Source organism: Echinops telfairi, unplaced genomic scaffold (assembly GCF_000313985.2).
Source record: "Echinops telfairi isolate 266 unplaced genomic scaffold, ASM31398v2 ScPeMD7_10;HRSCAF=50, whole genome shotgun sequence".
In the NCBI taxonomy this organism is placed as follows: domain Eukaryota; kingdom Metazoa; phylum Chordata; class Mammalia; order Afrosoricida; family Tenrecidae; genus Echinops; species Echinops telfairi.
Window position 1 is genome coordinate 36,717 of NW_022103907.1, and position 24,273 is coordinate 60,989.

General features: G+C 42.9%; 1 protein-coding gene, 1 non-coding gene and 1 pseudogene across 3 annotated transcripts; 2 read left to right on the forward strand and 1 right to left on the reverse strand.

Moving 5' to 3' along the window:
- Positions 1–346: 346 nt before the first annotated feature.
- Positions 347–24,188, forward strand: GPN1 (GPN-loop GTPase 1). 2 transcript variants are annotated; one of them, XM_004711091.2, is made up of 14 exons: positions 347–465; positions 1,385–1,478; positions 3,185–3,224; positions 6,908–6,974; positions 7,913–7,950; positions 12,034–12,112; positions 12,303–12,397; positions 12,973–13,018; positions 13,616–13,762; positions 15,018–15,100; positions 18,692–18,731; positions 19,331–19,421; positions 21,104–21,211; positions 22,433–24,188. In XM_004711091.2, the coding sequence occupies exons 1-14, from the start codon at positions 355–357 to the stop codon at positions 22,516–22,518; spliced, it is 1,125 nt and encodes a 374-aa protein (XP_004711148.1). In that variant the 5' UTR covers positions 347–354; the 3' UTR covers positions 22,519–24,188. The 2 variants fall into 2 exon arrangements, with proteins under 2 accessions (XP_004711148.1, XP_045142980.1); XM_045287045.1 differs by lacking the exons at positions 21,104–21,211; positions 22,433–24,188 and adding an exon at positions 20,487–21,095.
- Positions 7,181–7,314, forward strand: LOC115868459. Its single transcript, XR_004045610.1, has one exon. It is a non-coding gene; the product is annotated as a small nucleolar RNA SNORA13 (small nucleolar RNA).
- LOC105979383 lies at positions 16,210–16,790 on the reverse strand (annotated as a pseudogene).
- Positions 24,189–24,273: the final 85 nt, after the last annotated feature.

The following is a 24,273-nucleotide window of genomic DNA, read 5'->3' on the forward strand; positions in this document are numbered from 1 at the left end:
GGCGTTTCCTTTCCAAGCCCCACCCCCTGACGAGGTCCGCCCCTTCCCCGCATCCTTCCGCCTTGCGCTCGGTTGCGCGCTCGGTTGCCTGCGGAACCATTGCACCGCCCCTGCCTTTAGTTGGCCCCGGAGTCGAGTTGGGACGCAGAGACGTTCCGGCGCGTCACCCGGCCCCGCCTCCTCGCCCTCTCCGTGCCCCGCCCCCTCGGCCTCGCTCTCCCCCCCGTGTCCCGCCTCCTCGTCCTCTCCGTGCCCCGCCCCCTCGGCTCCGCGAGCGTTGCCGCCCCGAGCGTCACGGACGTCTCGCTAGCCGCCCGGCGCCTCGAGCGTAGAGTGGGCGGATCTCGAGGAAAGATGGCGGCTCCCATGGCTTCGTCGGAGCCGCAGGCTTCGGGGGGTTCTCAGCTCCCGGTGTGTCTGTTGGTGCTGGGAATGGCGGGATCTGGAAAAACCACCTTTGTGCAGGTAACCAGGAGAGTGGGGTGGGGGCTGCAAAATAACGCACGTGAGAGATGGGGGCGAGCAGGCCTAAGGGAAAGGGGGGAAGTCGGCAGTGGGAGGGTATCAACGCGTGGTTTGGGGGAGGGTCCCGTCAGCTTTGGTGGCATCCTCGCAAAGTCTTCTCGGACCCTCACTCAGACTCAACTACCAGGGGGTCAATTCTGACTCCTAGCGACCCTACAAGAGTCAAGACAGGGTTGAACGACCCTTGTGCGTTTCTGAGACTGATGGTTTGTGGGAGTAGAAAGCTTCCCCCTTCCTGGGGAGCAGCTGGTGGTTTCAAACTTTCTACCTTACAGCTAGCGGCCCAACACTTAACCACTATGCTACCAGGCCTCTAGTCTGGGTCAGTTAGGACTCTGGTTCTGTGAACCTTCCATGCTCCGTGAGTGCTTCATCAAACTTACCACACTGTACCGAATTGCCGTACTGATGAAATAGCGAATTTCTAAAAGGCAGGGATTTCCAGCAAACGTCAGCAGCAAAGACAGTGTAAGAACACAGGCTTTTGGGGAAGCTTGATTAAGGGATTCGTTTTGCGCCTTCTCTAGGCACCGAGGACACTGCAAACCTGGTTGACCAGCTTCCTGCTTTCATGGACCAGTGCTCATCTTTTAATGAGGGAGACAGGCCTTCATCCTTCCTACACCTCCCTTCCTACCCCCAAACGAGTAAAGACTCGCGAGAGAGTAGTAGAAGATGTTCTCTTAGATGAGTAATAAAGTAGCGTTTTAACCACGAGCTGCATGTTGGAGGAATCGCGAGCATGGTGGTTTGAGATAAAGACGCAGAATCCTTCACTCCTAGGCAGTAAACACATGGGCGTTCTCTTTCGACTCCTTACTGCCCTCCTCTCTCCATTCACCTCCTCCTGTTTCCGCAGAGGCTCACGGGACACTTGCATAGCCAAAACTCGCCACCTTACGTGATCAACCTGGACCCCGCTGTACATGATGTGCCCTTCCCGGCCAATATAGGTGAGTGAACCCCGCCAGAGGGAACGGATAGCATCAACTTTCAGGGCCTTCATTTTTTACCCCCTTGATCTAGTTTTATTTCTCTTGGGTATATTAGAAGCCCGTATTCAGGCTTCCTCTATATTCACATTTTTCTTTTGATTACTTATACCATCCCTAAGGTGATGTCACTGGGTTTAGACGTTGGGCTGCTAACCACAGGGTTGGCTGTTCAATGTCCAGCTACTCCCACTCCCCCAGCTCTTCCAGGGGAGAAAGATGAGACTGTGTTGCTCTCAGAAAGATTTACAGCCTCAGAAAGCCTGCAGAGCAGTTCTACTCTGTCCTAGGGGGTTGCTGTGAGTCAGGTGGCAATGGTTTTTGGTTTCCTTTTCCAACATTTCTTTGGCTCCTTACCACTCACCCTCATCTCTCCGCTCTCTCTGGCTCTAGGGTGCTAGCCTACAGTTATTTAGGTGAACAAGTGACAGAAAGTCACCCACTTTTGCACTGTGAGCCCTTCAGTTGACTCTTAATTGTAGACAAACCTTTTTGTTCCTTTCTCGAGTTGAGCCAGAGTATTGAGTCCTCATGCTGTGTTCCAGTCACTGATCTTTAGGGATCTTGCTCTGATCCCCAAAGTTAGATGGGAGAATGTTGTTCTGTGAGAGGTTCCCAGTTTTACCATATCCCAAGAGGAGTCTTTAACTACAAAAAAGATGAAGAGTGGATGTGATCCTGTGTCATGATCTTTGTTAAGATGTAGGCTTCCTGATTTCCAGGCCCTCACTGCTTGCTAATCTGACCCCTCACCTCCTAATCCTGCTAAACTTTCTTGAGCTCTGACATATTAATGAAAAGGACACTCTGTATTAAAAAGCAAATATAATTTGGTGGGGGAAATGCTCATTTTCTCACCTAAATGGTAGAATTCTATTGGAGTAAAAAGTCTCAGTTTTCTCCCATGGAACAGCTGGTGGTTTCCAACTGCTGACCTTGTGGAGATCTACAGGTGAATAAGTGAATAGGTTTAGTTAGATATTACTGGGTCAATTAGTTTCTTTTTAAAAACAACGCCTGTCACTTAGTAGTAAGTAAACTTTCTTCTTGATTTAGCTCCCTTGTTGTTGATAGCATCCCCCCCCCCCAGCAGTAGAATGCATGCAGAATTAGTGTGTTTTTTACATTTTAGATAATAGCAGATTTTGAGCAATACCATATAGGACATGTTTTCCACTTGACTTGCATGATTGGATTGGTGGGGTGAGACATGATAAAATATTTAAATTAACACAAAACTTTTCACCTTATAGCAGGTATCTGCCATATAACTTGAGAGTTCCTGTCCTGACATTTTTCATGGGTTAGTTGGCAGGTACCCTTTGTAAGTGAGAAAACCAGTGTGCAGGTGAAGAAAAAAATGGTAGAAAAGAAATCTGATGGATGCCTACGTGGCTAGTTTCAGGTTCTGGTTGGTGGGGACAATGCTGACCAGGTGCTCGTTGTCCTTTGGGTCATTCTCAGGGTCTTGCTTCATACACATTTCAATGCGCTAAGCTTTAGAAGAGATCAAAATTAAGGACAGATTAAAAGTAACTCATACTCCTGAGAAAACTTCCTCTGAGGAAATAGAGATGGTTTGATGGGCTTATTGACTTAAGACATTAAAGGTCTGAAATTATATTGTTGTTTTTTATATGGCTTCCTAATTTCTTTTTTTCTTTTAGATATTTGTGACACAGTGAAGTATAAAGAAGTAATGAAACAGTATCCTTTTCCATATCGGCTGCAGTGTGGACTCATTCCTGGCTCATTGATATCCGGGCATTTTATTTTATTTTTTTAATTTGAAAGCGTGTTTTTGCAAAACCAAGTGTTTGATTCTTTTAAAGTGATTTCATTAGGGGAGATTAGGCCTTGTGGGTGATCAGAAATACTATTCCAGCTTGTGGTTTCAGTTTTCCTACCATTTTCCCAGACTACCAACTGGTGTAATTCGAGGGTTGAGAAAGAGAAAGCCGGCTTGGCGGCATGGCCTTGAAGGGCATGCTTGCTTAGTGGCCCACCACGACTTCATATTGGGAATTCAGATATGAGTCAACTTTGGGGGGATTAATTCTTAGTACTTGTTGGTAGGTAAGTCTAGGCTGCTGTGATTGTGGGCCACCCATATGATTCTGACTCCCTTCTGCCCCCTAGGCTTCGAGCCACAGAATTCACCCACTACCAGGATCTTGATTCTGACTAAAGCGACCCTATAGTGTGGTTCCCATTCTGTACATCTTTATGGGAGCGATCCAAGAGACATGGTGGTATAGTGAGTGGTTCCACTTTGGGCTGCAGTTCCCATGGTCAGCAGTTCAAAACCACCAGCAGACGGCTTTCTGTTACCGAAAACAGTGACAATCTTGGAAACCCACCGGGGGTCTATGATTCAGGATTGGTTTGACGTCAGCGAGTTTGGTGTTACGGGAGTAATAGCCTCATCTTTTTCTTGCGGAGTACCTAGTAGTTTGGAACTGTCGACTGCAGTTACAGTTCAAAACTTGCAGCACCACAAGGAATTGTTAATTCATGACTAAATTATTTTTGTTGTTGTTAGGAAGTTTTTATTGATAGCATTCCTCCCCACCCCCAGCAGTGAAATTCCTTTGCTTTTTACATTTTAATGGATTTTAAGAACTATGTGGAATGGGTGTTCCACTGGACTTGGTTGGTGGGATTGGTGAAATGAGGCATGAAAAACTTATTTTATTGTGGCCGTGTTAGTTTATTTAGTAACCACAAAAAGGCACCTTGCTACACGATTGTGGTTGGAGATTGCTTCGCCCTGCATTCTTTGCATCACTCTAGATCCCGAGGTAAAGGTTTATGACGCCTTTGAGCCCTTTGCCTTTCGGCTTACTCCTGGCTTCTTTACAAGAAAGAAGGACCTGACACTGCCTGTGGTTTCCTGGCCCACAGAAAGCAAATGAGAGCAAGCCTGAGGGGAAATTGGGCAGTGTTTACAATGCCAAGGTCGATGAGGACTCAATGATGGCCACTGTTTGAGAGAGGGCCTTCTGGTTTGCTCGCCTTCTGTACCTCTGGGGAACTCTGTCCCTCCCTCCCGTAATCGAGTTGTGTTCTCAACTGCTGTTGGGCAAAGGGTAGCCAAGGAGGAGCTCTCTGTTCGCTCTTTTGACAGCGGTGGTGGTGATCTTTGGGTCGTGCAGTGTTGCCTGCTGCTTTACTGCTGAAACACATCCTTTCGTACAAAGCATGATTTTTTTTCTGCTCTATTTTATCCTTTTCATCATTTCTAGCAACCTCTTTCTGTTTGCTCACGTCACTGCCTAGCCCACAGTCCTCTCCTCTTCAGGTTTTTCATCAAGTGGCCTTAGGTGCTGTTGAGTCGGTTCTGACCCATAGTGACCCTCTGCACAACAACGAAGCACTACACCAGCCCACAGTTGTTCCTATGCCTGGGCCCACTGTTGCGGCCGCTGTGTCAATCCGTCTCATTGAGGGCCTTCCTTTTTGTGATGTCCCTCTTCTTCACCAAGTATGACGTCCTTCTCCAGGGACTGGTCTCTGAGCACAAGTCCACAGTGTGTCAGATGAAGTCTTGCCATCCTCGCCTCTACAGAGCACTCTGGCAGGACGTCTTCCAAGATTTGCTTGTCCTTTTGGTAGTTCATTGTATTTTTCAATAGTCTTCACAGCTCCAAGACATTCATTCTTCAGTTTCCTTTATTCAGTGTCCCAACTTTCTCAAGCATATGAGGAGATTGAAAAGATCATGGCTTGGGCCAGGCACACCGCAGTCCTCAAAGTAACCCTCTACAGAGGTCTTGTGCAGCAGATTTTCCCAGTGCAATGCGTCATTTGATCCCTTGGTTGCTGCTTCCATGAGCTTTAATCGTGGATCCAAGCAAAACAAAATCCTTGGGAACTTAAATCTTTTCTCCATTTATCATGTTGTTACCTATTGGTCTGGTTGTGAGGATTTTGGCCGTCTTAATCAAGTATTGGGATGTTAAGAAATTGTTGAAGGCAGAGTGTGAGAATCGTTGAGTGAATGACCCAGTCGAAGTACAGCACTCACTAAGAGAGGGGCTAGTCATTGGCTATGCCTTTCCAGAATAGACGACAAACTGACTTACAAAGCCAGGACTTTGGGGAAGCTTTTCAAGGCATTTTTTGGGGACTGCATCTTTGGCTAACTTTTTAAAAACGACTCTCAAAAGTAGGTGTTGCCATTCTTTGGTAATCCTGAAAGTCAAGAAGCATAATGCTTTGTTGCGCGTCCCTTAAAACCATGGCCACGACCTAGTCAGCTTTTGCTTTGGCTGTACCACTTCCACCTTGTGGGAGTCAGGACTTTGACTGCCTGTTGGCTTCAGAATTGTCCTGGTAAAGCCATGTTTCGTGGTCTATCAGCAGTTCAACGAAGACATCCTTCAGGATTTGGATCTCTGTTTACATTTTGGGGGCGTGGGGAGCTCCGCCCTTCTCTGCACCTGATCCGGGCACAACAGCTTTGCCATCCATGGAACAAAATGTTTGTTCCACTTTAATTTTTCCGTTAGAATCGTGTAAGCTGAACGAATTGAGGTGTTTGGGTGGCAGTTGTATCTGCTGTTTTTTGTTGGTCCTCTGCACGTAGGGCACGGACAAGACTGTTGACTTGCTCATTGATGGGGATGGTCTGCCGCTGTGGGTTTCATTTGTCCCTTTTTAAAACAAGTTAGCCGCTTGTAAATGGATTCTCTGGGGCATTGTCCCTATACACTTTTTCCAAGCCTCAATTATTTCACCGTTCTTTCACCTAAGCTTCATAGTAAATTTGGTGTGCCCCCTTCAATTTTAGCAGAATTCATCTTGTTCTGATGGCTCTTTTCAGACTGATGTCTTAGCCTTTTTAGTACCTCAGGCATGTTAAACAAGTTAGCACAAGTTGATTTTGGTATAAATTACTATTTTTTAAATCCATGGATAGGTTTTTTATAATTAGATTTTCCTTGAACTGTTTGAAGAACCCTTGTTTAGGTCGGACACTGGTATCCCAAGATACCAGAGGAGCACAAACATTAAGTGCAATTTATATGTCCCTCAGGTCATGAACAAATTAAATGTAGGTTGTTTAATTAGTGAGGATCAGCAAGGAATACAATTAGAGTGTCTCAGTGGTTAATGTCAGCAGACTATCGTTGATAAATCTGTTTATTATAGTTGGGTCAGGTTAGTTTCTTTGATTTTTACCTAGCCATCCTTGAAAATGATAAATGAATGAAGAAGGCATTGATAGTGGATGTTCCCTGTAAAGGCTATGTGATCTGTACTTGTCAAGGATTGGGTTGCCAATACCCCTGAATGGAATATCTCCGCCATATGCTGTTTGTGTGATTGATATCCTAGATATCAGTTGATAATCTGTAAACCATTTGAATCCTCAACCTAATATCTAGATATGGACTTGGGCCCAATGGTGGCATAGTGACCTCACTCAATCTCTTTGCTACCAGATTCGATCAGGTATGTCTGACTTAAACTCATGTGGACAAAACTTGTGATTTTTAAAATGCCTTGGCTTGAACTCTCTTGAGAAAGAGCAATACACTAGAACATAATTGAAGAAAATAAGGAAATGCTTTGGTAGGTAAGTAAGTAGGCTACGAGAAGATCAGTGCTGTGAAGTGTTTCATAGTCAATATTTGTGATAGCTGATAAAACACAAAACAGGCCTTTGTGTTGCCCATTCACTTTCGGAAACTTGTGAATGTGGTGTCAAAAAAGGCATAAATCAAATTCTTTTGCAGCCATTACTGCCCTTGAATTTGGTTTCTTTGGCGTAGGCGTTGCATAAGGAACAGTTGATACCTTTTACAGTTGTTTGTCACTACGCTGAATTGGAGTCTGCCAGAATTGAATGAATGGTTTCCCTTAACCAGTTTTAGGAAAAATAAATTAAAAGTTACAAAATTTTCTGGAATGTAAACAAACAAACAAACAAAAAAACACAAAACCAAGATACCTAGGTTCTTAGGTCTTAATGGCTTTTTGTGTTTGTGGATGGAATGGTGGGACGGACGGGAGTGGGATGGGCCACTTGGAATGGAAATGGGGCATGGGGCGGAACGATAATGGAGATTTTCACTTGTGGCAGGTATTTGTCATCCTTGTCAGAATAACCATTCATATACTACCCTGATGTGATTTAATGAGTCAGGATAGTAGCATTTTATGGATGTGCCAAGACAGAACTTGACAATGATAGAGTCACTCTCCAGCCTTTCGTGTCCTTGTGCTGTGCACAGGGTGATGTGGCAGTGTGCTGACGTGGATGTGTTTCTGTACATCAGTGAGTATATTGATGCACTAAGGTTAAGGACACTGGCACTCAGCAGGTACTCCACCCGAGAAGGCTCTGTGATTTTGCATTGGCACCTGATCTTGTATTATTTTCCTCTTAGGTGATGAAATTTATTGAGAAGGCCCAGAACATGTACAAGTGAGTAGTTACAGTTTAACACCTATTTTGAATTTCTATAATTGGCGTATTAGTAGGGGTTGGGAAAGATTCTAGGAAACTATCAAACCCTGAAAGAGTTAAGATTGCGATGAAATATTTAGAAGAGGAAAAATAAAATAAATCATTGAGATTTGAACCTGTAGAGCTAAATCGACTATTATCCCATCCCTAAAGTTTCTTTTACACCTTTCCAACCCTTCTTTACATGGGTATAGTTTATAAGATTCAGGGAATCATAATTTTTTTTAACTAAAACATTATCAAAATATAAAACAATACTTCCTATTGTCATTACCTGCAGTTACCCAATGCCAGATTCTTAATCTGTTTTTATTTTCTAAGAAAGAAAATTCATTGTTTTTCTAAAAGACATGAGAGGGCATCAAAAAGTTGGTGGAAAATTTCAGTTATCTTTTAATTCCACTTTTCCATAAATTTCTCTCTCAGGGAATTTTTGACAATATCATTTAGCAAATGTCTGCAATTCTTTACATAAAGCTTTCTCTTCTGTTTTGTCAATTGTTATTCTTCATTTTGGAGATCTTGAGGCTTGATATTTTTGTAATGGGCTGAACACACTGCCATGGAGTCAATTGCGATGCATAGAGAACCCATAGAGGGTTTTCAAAACTGTAAATCCCTGCAGAAGCCGACGGCCCCATCCCTCTCTTGTAGAACTGTTGTTGAGCCGGAACCACTGAGCGTACAGCCAACAGCCTAGTGCCAGCCCCCATTACCACCAGAGCTCATCCAGAAATGATCTGCATTCAGAAAGAATCAAATTCCTCTTTCAAGGAAGCAAGTCTATTTAAATAAGAGATAATAGTCCTTAAAATAAAAAGTATAAAGTGAAAGATATTTCAGGAATATTTGAAACTTTAGATTTCTCCAAGATAGTGCTAATCTTATGGCGGGGCACGCTGAATGGTAGCCTCATAGTATCCATAAACTTTTTGAAGCCTTTTTGTATCTGCTCATTTTAAAGAATTCAAACCAGGCACAATGATTAAATGAAGAAACAGTCATTCTGATTCCTACAAGAAATAACTCGTTTATATTTTGTGACTAGCCTTCCATATTTCTATGCCTACATTTATCGGTAGAAAATTGAATTGGATGCATTTTGTAAATACAGGACATAACAAGAGATACTTTGTTTTTTAAATAAAGCCTTTACTGAGGTATTGTTAACATACCATAAAGCTTACTCTTTTAAAGTATACAATTTAGTGGTTTTTAGTCACAAAATTATCAGTTGTCATTCCTTGACAAAAGAAGCCCACCTATCATTAGCCGTCACCCCCTATTCCAGCCGCTGACAATCACTTTCTGCTCTATGGATTTATCTGTTGGGGACATCTCATGTAAATACCCATCGTTCATGTAAATACCATCGTCATACCACATGTGGGCTTTTGTACTTGGCTTCTTTCACGGAGCCCAATGTAGTCAAGGTTCATTCTTGATGTTGCCTGGAACAAGACGTACTTTTACAGCTGAATAATAGTCTTTGTTTGGATATACCACACTTTGTTTATCTTTCATCAGCTGATGGACATTTGTATTGTTTTGAATTTTTGTTTCATGTGAATAATGTTGCCATGAAAATCCTTATGCAAATTTTTGCGTGCAAGTATGGTTCAGTGCTCTTGTGTATGTATTTAGAAGTGGAATTGCTGGATTCTACAGTAATTTGGTGTTTAGCTGGGGAACTGCTGGAATGTATAAGGGTTTCAGTTTCTTCCTATTCTTGCCAACAGTTGTAGTTACTTGGTTTTTTATTTAAAAAAAAAAATCTGGATACACATCATTCCTACTTTTTCTTTTTAAGGTTTTTGGTTAGCTCTAGCTGATAACCAATTGGCAGGCCGATGCGCTGTTAATTATCCCCAAACTCGCTGCCATCGAGTCCGTCAGGACACAGTGACTCCTATGAGTTTCTGAGACTGCGACTGTTGACAGGAGCAGAACTTTCTCCCTCGGGGCTGCTGGTGGTTTTGAACTGCCAACCATGCAGACCGCAGCCCAAAGCGTGTTTAGTATTTTTTCATTTTACTCTGCCCCCACAATCAAATGAGTTCAGTGCTCATGTTTTTTAAAACCACGTTTTTATTTCTACTGTCTATATTTTAAGTTATCTCTTAGTTGGTAGGATTTCAATGACAGGAAATTCAATCGTGGTTTCCCCTGAGTTCCAAATATCTACCTATATTTTGAATTTTGTGTGTGATATTAGAGCCGGACATAAAAGTCACATTTTCTTTCTCAAGCTTTTTCCGTTTTATTGTTGAAGTGTACTCATTTGATCTATACATGCCTGTCTTTTGCCTCACTGTTGAACATGCCATATGAAAACATCTAGGAGCATTATATACTCTTTCAATCAGATTTAGTTCTTCATTTCAGGAGTTTTCTTGTGTTTTATCTTGAAAAGCTTTTTCAGGGACTTCAGTTAACCTCTACTGTGGGTTTTATTTATCCGGCTTTCATATCTTTTGGATTCTCCCTAATTGCTGTAACTTCCTTGCTTTTTCACTTTTTAATCTATGTTAATATGTATTATTGAGCATTTCGGCAGTACAGGTCTGGGACTAGGGTGAGGGAAGGGAGAGAGGGCCCTGTTGAGTGAAGTCCCAGGACCTGCAAGAACTGCCTAGACATTCCGTTTCCTGTGGTTTAGTATGCGTCTTCACCTCCGAAGTCCTGCTTGGATTGCATTTCAAGGCACAGATATTTCAGGCAAATTATGTTTGTCTGCGACCTGAGGGAATGGCCAGGGGAAAAGGAGGGCTCAGTATAGGGTTGGCAGTCTTTATTGAAAAACCTTGATTTTGCTTTTTCCCTTCGGATTGTGTGAGGTGTGCTACAATCATGTTGGGGCGGGCACAGTTTCCTGAGAGGAGAGCCAGCCTCCCTGTGGCTTGAGCTGGTTTCCTCATGGCTGCCGGCGAACCGGCTCCATATGCTCAGTTGTCCATTTCCAGACTTGGGGACATTTGTTAGAATTCTTGGCAATTTGTAAGCTTACCAGTCAAGCTTCCGGGTGTTGATGGCGGGTTTAGGAACAATCCTTAATTTGTCTCTCTGCTCCAGAAGGTTCTCTTTCTTTTGAAGTTTATAGGACTCAGTAATTTTTTATTTCAACTTTGCTTATTCTAGGTTTGCCCTCACCTCTATTTTACTATTTAAGCATCATTTTATTTGGTGTTAAAAGAATGAGTAGCAACCTCCATTCACCATTTTAATCTAGAAGATACACATTAATTACTTGAAAATATTTTTGCTCAAGTGAGAGAGCCAGCCAAACACTTAGCTGCATGTGAACTGTGTGTTTTGTGTGCTACCACTGAGTTACTAGTGAGTGCACATCTGGATTCCAGTGTTTTGCTTGAGATTCCTGTGGTGGAACCTTAGCCAGGAGGGCCTCCATAGTCCATTGCTAGCTTAGGCTTTTTGGGTTTGGAATTCTCCGAGTCCTGGCCCTCTGCTTTCCCAATTTTTGAGTGCTTTTCTTGTCCTTGATAATAGAATATATTTAATTATTGCAAACGTTTACACACTAGTTTTAGCATCCATTGATAGCTTTTGCCTGAATAATGATAAAGGTTATCAAGTGATGCTTTCTCATGCCATCTTTTTTTGTTAGCTGCCTTTTGATTGAAAGGAAGAGCTTTTGGTTCTACTCCATTTTTTTTTAATTGTGGTAAATTACACGTAATACAAAACTGATCATTTTAACCAGCTGTCAGATGTCATCAGTGATCTTACAAGATGGTTGGTGAAGAGATTTACATTCTGGTTGGCTTATCCATTTTCATGCAGTGTACACCTAGGAGTAGCACCATTCCCCTCTGATCCCTTAGAGCTTCTCCTGCCGCTAGCATGACCAGCACTTGAGGAATGTGGTTGGATTGGGCCGTGAGCAGATCCCCTTACAGTCTCAGGTTACCGGATAAGTAGTATTTAAAAGACAAGTAAGATACATACGTAGTATTTTGTGTGATGGGATATCTCTCGGCAGTGCACACGTTTTAACACTTGTAATGATCTTTCTTGACACAGATATGTCTTGATCGACACACCTGGACAAATAGAAGTATTTACCTGGTCAGCTTCTGGGACAATCATCACTGAGGCCCTGGTGAGCGCTCCAGGGCCTGTTTCGGGAAGTAACTGGAGGACTAGACTGCCTGGGATTTCATATGAGGGGGGCCGGAGAAGCTCTGCGTTCCCAGCCTAGAGTGGCTTTCCCTTACTCCGGAAATTGGGAGTTGTTTGGGGGAAAAGTCATGAGTCCTCTGACCAGGCTTTGGTTATTTTTGTGGCTTTAGGCATCCTCATTTCCAACAGTTGTCATCTATGTAATGGACACATCACGAAATACCAACCCAGTGACCTTCATGTCCAATATGCTCTATGCGTGCAGGTAATTGGTTGTGGGCATGGGAGTCCAAGGCATAGGTCTCCTCCTTTTCGCGTCTCTCCCTTTGCTTCTGTAATGCTACTTAGTCCCGAGTGCTCACCCCCAGATGCGTACTTCTTCCGATTTGCCACTCCATGTCGTAATTGTGTTGGGGAGGTCAGAAAGGAAAAGAGGCACCCATGGCAAAGACGTTTTCTACAGCGATTGCCGATCTTCCGTAGCTTGTTACAAAAGTAGGTGGTATATGACTATGAGTCTTCTGGTGACTACCCCCAGGTGAATGGAATCCAAGTGTCAATAGAACAGGGCTCCCTGGTCTAAATGCTGTTTGTGTGTGTTATGATAAGTAGGATGAAATTTTATGTGAGGAGAGACTGAATAAAAAGATGCATCTGGGACTCTGAAACACAGAGGTCTGCATTAATGGCGGTGCCCTTAAGAGAGGAAGGGCTTGCCTCACTAGTGTTGTGTACACAAACGCCATCCCGCTGGTCTTTTCTGATAGTACTCAGGATGCTCCTTCTGATGAGATGGGTGTAAGTCCTATCAGTAATCATGTTTTGATGTTTGCTTTTCAGCATCTTGTATAAAACCAAGCTGCCTTTCATTGTGGTCATGAATAAAGTAAGTGCTTGCCTCCTGTCGATAGTTAGTTTTCCCCTAGCACCTCCCGGTTGTTGGAGGACTTAGGTGGAGAAGGTCCTGGAAAGCAGGATCAAGATTTGCTCAAGAAAGGTCATGGGCATTTCTAGGAAATTAATTCAATCAGGTTGAATGAAAATGAGTTTAGTTGAGAATCTCTTGACCTTAATGTAATCGGTTATTTCTTAGCTTATGACTGTGAATGGGAGTGAACTGCTAGTCTGTTGGAAGACATGATAAAAAATAAACCAGAAAACAAAACTTCCCTGGCATTGGTTATGGTTAGGATGCAAGAGACAGCTCACTTGACTCCAGAGCCAGGCATGTGCTGGCGTCCCCTGTGGCTGTGGTCATTAGACTGCTCACTGAGGGTCTGCCTCCAGCAAGAGAACGGAGACCTCCTTGTAATTTTATATGCTACATGCCAGCTTGAGCTCTCTGTGCTTTGTATGGGAGAAGAGGGAATGAGGGAAGAGGAAGATACGGATGATGTGATACAAACTTCTGATTAAGAAAACGGCCTTTGCCGTTGTTGGCTGTCTAATCTTATTGCCGCTAACTGTCTTCTCTCTGGTACAGACTGACATCATCGATCACAGTTTTGCAGTGGAGTGGATGCAGGATTTCGAGGCTTTCCAAGATGCCTTGAATCAAGAGACTACATACGTCAGTAACCTGACTCGTTCCATGAGCCTCGTGTTAGATGAGTTTTACAGTTCACTCAGGGTAAACTTTCTCTCCTGCTCACAACTGATGGTCTCGCTACATTACCTTTTTAGCCTTTGAACTCGCTTTGGACCAACATTCGAGGAAGTTGGCTATCTTCTGACACATTTTCAAGCACGATTTATTAAACACTGGAGGTTTCTGTGGAGGCCTGGTGGTGCAGTGGGTTAGCTGTTGGACTAGGAACCACGAGGTCAGCAGTAGAAAGCACCAGACAGTCTGCAGGAGAAAGATGAGGCTTTCTGCTCCTAGAAGGAGCTACAGCCCTGGAGACGCACAGGGGCCGTCCTCTTCTCTCCTAGAAGGGTCTTAGGCGTTGGAGTCAACTTGAGAGCAGTGAGCGTGGAGTTTGGTTTGGTGTGGAGATTGAAAAGACCAATGAGCCCAACACCTTTCCTCAGCACTTACGATCTGGCTAGGAGAGAAAAGAATACACAGAATTGAAGCCTGAGAGAGTAGCATGGTCAGTACCTGTAGGAGAGGTCAGAAGTTGGCTGTGATAGCAGTGAAGGGGCAAGTCCCCTTCGAAATGATGTTTTGGAGGCAGTAGCCTTAGAGTGACGCCCTGGAGGAAGGATAGAATTTGTGTGAGCACAGGTGGGTGTGAAGGGCAGGGAGCACACAGTCCCCGCATTACAGACATCTAACTCCCGTACAAGCTGAAGGACCTAACGTGTGACGCATACTTACATATCAGCCCCTCTAAAGCTGTTATATTAAATGTTTAGTGGTATATAATAAGTGAGTGCTACTTTACGATGTCCATCAAAACATTTTTATTGCCCTATTATTTTAAAGATGTTTCAGTGTAGAGTGTTTCTTTAATATTATTACACATGGAAAGGTAATTATGCACTAAGCCAAACATTTAACTGATGTTAGATGTGAAATGTTCCTAACTGTTCTGGCCTAATGTGCAAATTTGACTTAAAAGACATTTGGGATGTAAATGGGGGTGGGATCCAAGGATAGTTATATCTTTCTAAGCAACGGCCTGAGATACTAATTTTTACAGAGAATAGAGTGGTGTGGTATGGAGTCGATAGCCCTGATTGATACCATAGTAGTTAAGTCCGAATTATTTCCTTTCCAGGACCTTATTTTCTATAGACTTATTTCTGTGTCTTTTGACTAAACATGTCATGTACCTAAAGTGTCTAAACTGCTTCTGAAGGTTTTCTGACATTTGAGTTGAGTAATACGCATTAATGAAAAGTACCTTGTTTCCTTACTGGCGTTTATCATGTTTTGGCAGGTGGTCGGTGTCTCTGCTGTCCAGGGTACAGGCTTAGAGGAGCTCTTTGTGCAGGTTACCAGTGCTGCAGAAGAATATGAAAGGTGAGGGGAAAGGGCCTCTTCCTGAGGGAATTCTTGGAATTCTGATTGAATAGCAGTTTTACCAGACAGAGCACTTAGGTTTTTATGGGGTCTGTGATATATTTGCCCTGCACGTGTGTATTGGGTCTGACCACATGTCTGGGCAACAACTCCCATTATCTTTCTGAAAAAGTTTAAGTCAGCGGTTCTCAACCTGTGGGTCACGACTCCTTTGGAGATCGAACGACCCTTTCACAGGGGTTGCCCAATTCATAGCAGTAGCAAGATTACAGTGATGAAGTAGCAATAAAATAAATTTTATGGTTGGGGGCGTGGTCACCACAACATGAACTGTATGAAAGGGTCATGGCATTAGGAAGGTTGAGAACCACTGGTTTAAGTAGACTTATAAAAGTCTGCTGGTGATTATTGGGTGGTTAAGCGTACAGTCGTGAGACACTGGTCACAATGAATGGCACACACCCCCATCCAGGGGGAAGAACAACAGAAACCAGAGGGGGAGACAGCGGTCCGTGTGAGATTTGAAAAAAATTAACAATTTACAATCTATCAAGGGGCCACAAAGGTTGGGGGTGGCGGGGAGGGAGGGATAAAAAGAGGAGCTGATCCCAAGGGCTCAATGGAAAGTAAATGTCTAGAAAAGAACGATGGAATGTATGTACGAATATGTCGGATACAATTGATGTTGTAACAAGAGTTGTCAGAGCCCCCATTAAAATGATTTAAAGAAAAGTACAAGTCATACTTCTGTAAAGAGCCAAATGTTTAGCGTGGTGGACCTGACAGTCTATGTGGGTTCTACTCCACTATATCATTGTAAGATGGAAGCATCCATAGATAAGTAAATTCATGGACATGTGTTCAATAAAACCACGTATAGTGCTTGTGCTTTTTTTTTTTAACTAAAAACTCCGTTATTTTCATCTCAAATAACAAACTGTGTACTTTTTGTTCTCCCAAGATAATCATGATTGCCTTACATAAAAATTGCATCTTCAAAGCCTTTCCCTTTAATGGAAAACTTAGCATCATAGAATCTCAAGATTTAAAAAGTTGAAAAAAAAATCCATCTTGTTGCCTTTATAAAACAAAATAGAAGCAAGCAGAAGTCAAGAAAATCCACTCATACTTTTAGGTCCTTCTCCAGGAATCAGCATTTTTAATATTATTTCCATTTAGCAAAACCTGATCTAATTTAGTAATCCTTCTGGTGTGATTTCAAATTGTGACATCTTCCAATACCATTTTGACAAAGTCATCAAAACCTAGAAGTGTGCTAACAGTTTCCTTATCACTCGTCATCACAATGTTAATTCTTGATCCTGTACATTTGTCCACAAGCTCTAGGGGCAGCACCTGCGATGGGCTGGTAGTAGCAGTAGCCACCAAGGCCACGCCAGAACCAGAGCTTGCACTTAACCATTATGTCCTAATCCAGGAACAATCTGTTCTTAGGATGTGGCTCTGCTCAATACTTATCCCCATGAAATACTCAGGACTACTGAAGATACGGATGCCATAGTGCAGTGTGGTGAAAAAATCACATGGTGTCCAGCCATCAGAAAGATTAACATAAAAACAAAACAAAACAAAAAGATTAACATTGGGGGCTCTTAAAAACTTGACCTAAATTTAAAACAAGAGGCCATCCAAATCAGTGTGCAAAAAAGCCTATGCAGAAGCACGCCATCCTGTGTGATACAAAAGTAATAAATAAGAAAACCAAAGATCAGAGGAGGGAATTGTGTTGGAGCTTAAATTCTGAGCACCTGGTTTGCAGAATCCTTTGGATGAGTGCCAAAATTAATTTGCAGAGTCTCCATGGGGGTTAAGTCTCCATTGAATTTCCTTGGACCATTGACCTTGGATGTGAATAGCGTTGTCCTCAGAGAGAGTGCAGTGGAAATTGAATCGCTGCCGATGTAGATTACCTATATACTTGAGTATAAGCCGACCCGGATAGCAGCCGAGGCACCTAATTTTACCACAAAAACTGCATTAAAAATGTGCTGAACAACTCGGCTTCTACACGAGTATATACGGTAAATTTTAACATCTTACTGTTTGCTTTCTCATTTGACTCATTTTAAATTTGTTCTTGTTTTTATTGTGCTTTCTTTTGGATGGAAGGTTTTTGTTTCATTTGGTTATTGGGATTTTTTGTTTGTTTGTTTGGTGTGGTTTTATTTATATGAAATCCGAGATAAGTAAATCTGTAGACAGTAGCTAGATTAGTCCTTTCTTAGAGTTATGGCAGGGGGGGTTTGGGGAAAAGGGGAGCTAATACAAAAACGAAGAAAATGTTCTAGAATCGATTGTGGTGGTGACTGCACAAATCTTTACTGTATCCAAACTATTGAGTTGTGTGGTACATGAATTATATGCCAGTAAAAAACAAAACAAAGTGTACGTTCAGAAACAAGCAGCAGCTTGAGTTTGCCATGCTTCTATGACCGAGCATAGACTTGGATTCAGACAGGTGTAGGCTGGATTTCTGACTTAATGGCACGTTTTCCTCATTTATAGACTAGGAATATACTTTTCGCTAAGATTGTTTTGAGGAGTATTTGAGAAAATACATATAAAGCATCTAGTATAGTTGCTGACACGGAGTAAGCACATTTCATAATAAGTGGTTATTAATATTGTCAAGGTATTAACCTTGAATTCCATTTACTTAAAAGAAATTGTTCTCAGAACACCTGTATACTCTCTTAGGCCCATAGCTTAATTAGCTGCTTATTAATATGCTGCTTTGGGCTTCTTATTTAGCAAAGATCCTATGAACTACACTGTGATTTACAGACATATTGTCTTGATTTTTTAACTCATGAAATAAGGGCTGGTTGGTTTTTGGGAGATATGGGTGTGGGTGTGACCAAGGCCACAAAGGAGGCTCTTTTCTGTATTTCATTGTTGCTTATGTTAAACTACATCATTTTACAAGGGAACTGCAAAAAGTTGTGGAATAATCCCATTGTCTTTTAATCCCATCTTCCCAGAAATTTTTTGAAGCCCCCTTTTTATATTCAGCTTCCTGAGGCCAATAGGCCTAGCTTATTTTACTCATCTTCAGCATTTATCCCAACAGTATGAGCCGGTGATCAGCCACGCTCTCTCTGGTGGTAACCTTTAGGCCCAGCTGTCAGCATTTTGTCTCTGCTTGTTTCTGGGTCGGATAAGTGAGCAACAAGTACCTTGGTGGGGGGTGGGGTGGGGGGGCTGGTGTGTGTGTGTCTGTGTTTTTATTTTGGAGATACTATTTATTTTTAGAAATACATCTGAAAATTAATTTTATTATCACATTCATCCCAGTCTGTAAACATATTTTCTACACTCTGAACTTAAATGTTTAACAAAGAACTTGCTTAACAAAAAAAACAGCACTTTTTTTCTTTTGTGGGATTTGATGTACGTTGGCTGTTATTTCTGTAAGAGTAAACTCATGGTGACCAACCAAGACTTGTTACATCTGATTGTCAAGAAAGCCCTGTAGTCGTTGTCCGGGTGCTAGGAAAACAAGTGACGAGGTGTTCGCAAGTCACGATAGATTATTAGGCAAAGGAATTAAGAAAACATTCTTCTTTCCAGGGAGTATCGCCCTGAATATGAACGGCTGAAGAAATCACTGGTAAGAAAGGGGGCTGTATGTGTGTTTCGGGACCACCTACCCCACTACTGGTGACATGCATTTGTTGGGACTATCATATCTTTTAGATGATTGCTTATTTAAATGTGTAAATTTGTATGTTTTTCTACATTATTTATACTTATAACATATACCAATACTGTTCTGGATGCAGAAAGGCTCCTTAATTATTTTTCTCCTTGTATTTTAATTTTTAAAAACCCTATTTTTCTTTGTGCTTCTGTGTCCCCACCCCTTTCCCAAGGTCCATTTCAAGGCTTGTACCGTGTTTTTCTAGTCAGGAGAGAGCGTAGTTCACCGCTTTTGGCCCAGATGATCCCGGGTCCTGCCTCCTTGGGCTGCCTTAGACCTTTCGCTGCAGAGTTTTCCACTACGTTTCTGCTCCGTCTAATTCAGCCGAAAGCTCTGCTATATAGGCTGGGCCCAAACTACTCCCTCTCTCGGTCCCCAGGTCAGGTATCCCTGATCCACTGCAATACTTAATTGTCCTCTAGTATCTGTGTAATTGCCTGACTTCACTTAGGAATCTAACATCGAACTTGAGGCTCCAGGAAAATCAGCTGTTTTCTCTCTCTGCAAAGGCCAATACCCAGAGTCAGCAGCAGAAAGAACAATTGGAGCGCCTTCGGAAAGACATGGGTGCTGTGGCCTTGGACACGGGGACTGCCCCAGGTATGGGAGGGTCTCTTGGTGTCAGAAACGAGAGGAGAGTGCACTTCTCTCCACGTAGCAGGAATATTGCATGCATATGTATGTGTATGTATATTAAAGAGGCAATGATAAAATGTATTTTTTAAAATGATTTGGAATGGTGTAAACACCTGAAAGATATATACACCTGCACTTTGGGGCTTAAGGAAGTTTTTGTCAACATTTTTTAACACCATCCTAATTGTGTTTTTAGTGTTTATTTTGACCTAACTTCAGGTTTAAGAGAAGTGATGCATACAGTACAAGCATGGCCATACACCACTTCATCCAGTTACCTTAAACATTACCTACTTCACCCGGTTACCTTAATTAAACATGGCCTTTGTACCTCACTTACACATCCTTCTGTGTCATCAATAACATATAGTACTTACAAGTGTATATATTTATATGTAAGTTTTTATGCTCATAAAGATATAAACATATGTATTTATACTTTATATATACACAGATGTTACTAGTTTCCGAATCAGTTAAGAGTACATTAAAATGACTTACCTTTGCTCTTGAATCATTCCAAAAGTTTTCTTAAACAAGGATTTTATCTTAAACGAGGTGACATCTGAAAGTTTGCTTTTTCATTCCATTTTCCATCAACGTTTTGAAGCCCTCCTGCAGTTGTCTAGTGCGCAGACCTTCTTTCCATGTTGGACCTGTAAGCATTTTTTCCCAATGGAAAACCCTGACTCTGAGCTGCGTCCCTTTGCCGACCGTCTTCCGTAATCTGGACCCGTTCCTCATCGTTTCTCTGTGTCCTGACGCTTGGTGACTTTGAAGCCAACAGTGGAGACCAGTGATTTATTAAATTGGAGATAGCTTGTTTCAGCAAAATAAGCAACTCGTACATCTGATATACATCTGTGGACCTTGTGCCTCCGTCCATCTCCACATGATTTTGATGGACTGCCCTTGGATTAGTAGTGCAAGGCTGTGGCAGCTCAGTGCAGCTCTGCATCTAAATTGGATGTGCTTTGGTTTTGTCTTAACACTAGCATTTTCTTTCCCCCTTGTGCATGTTGCTTTAAGGAGTGAAAGTTCTATCAAACGTGTTTGCTGTCCTCCTGTGTCTAGAAGAGACGCACAGAACCACTGGGAGGAGGAGATGCTGGGAACTGGCTGGCTTTACCAGCTAAGTCAAAGCCCTCCTGTTCATACTTGTTGCGCATCTCTGTAATCTCAATTTCTCTGTGCCATGGGCCTGGGGAACATTCATGCATACACCAAATATTAAATCTGCTGCAAAGGGCCTGCTATGTTCACAACTGGCTAACTCTCCTGTTAAGGGTTGGGGGATTGTCAGTGAATTTGAGGAAAAAAAATTATTGGAGATGCTTAATTCTTAGTTGAGTACCAAGTGAAGCAATGTCCGCATGCCCTGTGTTACTCTTTTTCAGAGCCCCGGGGCCTGGAGAATTGTGCTCTTGAGGTCGCTGCCTTAGGCCATCCTTCATCCTCCCATTGCACTCCCTCCCCCAGCACCTGAAGGGCGCTCAGATGTCTCACATTCTTGAATAGAGTGGTCAGGCACTTGTATTTAATCACAAACACTTTTACCTTGTCAAATTATAATGGTAGTGACTGATTTAAAATGGCTTTTTGGTGTGTGGAGTCACGTAGTCATGACGTAAGTGTGTTTTCGCCAGACAGCGTATCTTCTGTGATGGACCCTTCTGACTTGATCCTGACCCGAGGAACCTTGGATGAGGAGGATGAGGAAGCAGACAGTGACACCGATGACATTGATCACAGAGGTGAGAGGAGCCCGAGGTGGCTCACAGAGACAAAATTACTGCTGATCCCACAGTATTTGCTCAGAAGCCTCTTCCTGGGAGGAAATATGCAGCCAGTAGAGAGGAGAGTGTAAAGGATACAGCACTAAGGAAGCTTAGGACACGGAGAGTCGCTAGCCTTCCTAGGAAGGGATTCATATTAACATGCGGATATGCTTTTATTGGTCTTACATCATCTCATCTTTTGAGCCTAACTCAATTTGAGGAGTTCAGGATTCTGGTTTGTGGGTTTTGCTATTGTTTTGGGAATATGAGGGGACTTTTAAAAGTTCTTGGAAAAATTACATTATCTTTTCTTTCCATGTTCCATGAACTTTATGAAGCCCTCTCTTATAAATAAATAGTCCCCAATCAGCCAGAAAGGGTTGTAACAGTGAGGATGCCTGGGCTCTGGCTACCAATCAGTATTCTACTTGGCACGGTTTTATGGGCTGTGAACAGACACCATTTCTTGAAGTAACTCTTCAGATTTCGGTCCTCGTACAACCAGGAGCAGTGCTTCCTTACTCCTCTATGCTGACATGTAATTCACTTCATTTAGTCAGATTTATTGGTGTATAATTTATACATCGTAAACCTCACCCCTGAAAGTTCCTTCCTCCCTCTTTAGACCGCTCCGGCAATGCTTGTTCTGCTCCCTGGGCCTACACTCTTTCCTTTTCCAGAATTTAATCTAAGTAGAACCACATAGTACTTGGCTTTTCGCATTTCACTTCTTTCACACAGCAAATGTGTTTTCCCCATCCTTTAGAAAGTTTGTGTGCACTTTGTATCATGAAGCAAAATGCTGTTTTTGAGTAGGTGTTTTGCTTGAGTTTATTGTGTAATATTCCATGATTTGGATGTACTACAATCTATCCATTCTAGTTGCGGGATGTTGAGATCATTTCCAGGTTTTAGCTAGTATGAATAAGGCTGCCGTCAGTATTCACAAATAGGTCTTTGTGAGGACCTTCCCTTCCTCTTGGGAAAATGTACCTTAGAACTGGGCTCTCCTTATTGATCCCTCCAAGGTAAGCATGCTCCCTGCTCAGGAGTAAAGAAACTACATTTTGGGCCACCCGGTTAACTGCATGTTTCCTTGCCAGCCGTGAGCACTTTTGTTTTTTAGGCGGGAGGGTGTCAGCAGCCCTAACCCACCTGTCTGATAAGATTGACAAAGCACTCCTCTCTCCCCTGCAGTTACAGAGGAAAGCCGGGAAGAGCCATCGTTCCAGAATTTTATGCAAGAGTCAATGGCACAGTACTGGAAGAGAAACGACAAATAGGAGAGACTGGAGGAAATATTTCGTCAGTAGTTTCTTGAAGTCCAAGGTTTTGAACTCTGTACGCAGGCACTCTCCTGCCCTGGCGCGGGTGGACGCAGAGGTCCCTTATTAGAAATACATCTGAGACTTGGATGAAGCCAGGGCTAGAAGGCCCTCGACACCTGGAAGGCAGACGCTGCTTTCTCTTAACTTTCCCTTAGGCAAGGATGTACCTTGGATGCTCTTGGAAGCTGATGTCCCTTCAGGCCTGAAACAGCTTCAAGTTTTATTATTTAGAATTCAAATACCTTTGCTGCTGATGGACATGTGGATGAGAGTGCTGTTACTCTGTTGACTTCAAGTCTTTTTGGTTGGATCTGTAGCTTTTACTTTCCTGGCACCTGGCTCTAGACCCTACGCTATGAATTCCTCTGTTAGGAGCCAGGGGGAGGGGGAACTTAAGCTTGCTCAGGAGCAGTGGAGTCTCCTTGGCGACCAGTCCCTGTTGGTCTGAAATGTGACTCACACTGAGCAGATCATTGTAAGACGGCAGGGCTGTTGGAGACAGGATTAAAGCAGAAGAAACCCTTTGATGACTTGGATAAAATGTTTTCCAGCTCATAAAACCTGACCTGTTGTGATTTCAGATTGGAAAATTCTATCATTGCAAATAGATGTTTCCTGTTCAATAGGGAGGCCACATGTCCAAACCTGTCTAAAGGAAGGAGGTGATGTTTGCCAGTCCTTTGTGCATACATATCTAGTGACCAGGCATACAGCCAGGCTCTTTGTATTGTATTTTGAACTTCTGAAAGTTTTGTTGGTGATTTACTCAATGCCATGGATTTGGGTCGTGTGCATATCCCATGTTTCACAGCCATGGTAAGGTCTGCCCTACCTCCACATTTTTTATGGCATCTTAAAACAGTATTTCTTTCTAGAATAGTGGTTCTCAACCATCCTGATGCCACGAACCTTTAATACAGTTCCTCATGTTGTGGTGACCTCTAAAGGGGTCATGACCCCTAGGTTAAGAACCATTGTTCTAGAAGCTATCTAGACTAGTTGGGCAGTATCACCTCCTGAGGGGCACTGAAATGATCCAGACTCGCTGCCATTGAGTCAGTGCTGACTCAAAGCCATCCCTGTGGTTTCTGAGACTGTTCACAGGAGCAGAAAGCCGTCTTCCTCCCTTGGAGCTGGTGGGGGTTTCAAACTGCCCGTCGTGTGGATCGCAGCCAAACCTAAACCATCAGGGGGGCTACAAAAGCAGAGACCTACACTTTATCCTGGATTATGGGCTATAGTGCAAAAGCTTTTAATTGCTAGGGGCCGTAGTTTTTTCCCCCTGAACGGTGGCTGGCAGGCCAAATCACTTGGGAACTTTGTAGCTCCATGATTCTCAAAAGCACCCATCCCTGGGTCAGGAGCATTGGCATCCCCTGGGAACTTTGAGAAATGCACGTTGCTAGGCCCTGCTAATCTAGTCCTGTGAAGCCAAACTGAGTGTGGGGCCCAGCAGTGTCTAATAAGCAACTCAGCCCTGGCATAATTCCCGGCCCTTGATTCTCAGGTACCAGTCCTCAAAATAACCTGACCTAAGATTCAGAGTATCAAAGGACCCTAATCTCCATCGTCTGGTGGTGCCTAGTCTCTAAATATTCTAAACAATAAAGTTCTTTTACCATGAAGTATTTTCATGTTATGCCTAGTGGATACCTTTACGCACACACGCAAAAACAAACAACATGGTTGGTTTTAGTGCTTTTGTACACT

Excerpts from the sequence above, each read along its gene's own strand:
- GPN1 (XM_004711091.2), top strand. The coding sequence starts at position 355 with ATGGCGGCTCCCATGGCTTCGTCGGAGCCGCAGGCTTCGGGGGGTTCT. Across the intron at positions 13,019-13,615 it reads TCATTGTGGTCATGAATAAA|ACTGACATCATCGATCACAG; the intron begins GTAAGTGCTTGC and ends TCTCTGGTACAG. Across the intron at positions 19,422-21,103 it reads GGACACGGGGACTGCCCCAG|ACAGCGTATCTTCTGTGATG; the intron begins GTATGGGAGGGT and ends TGTTTTCGCCAG.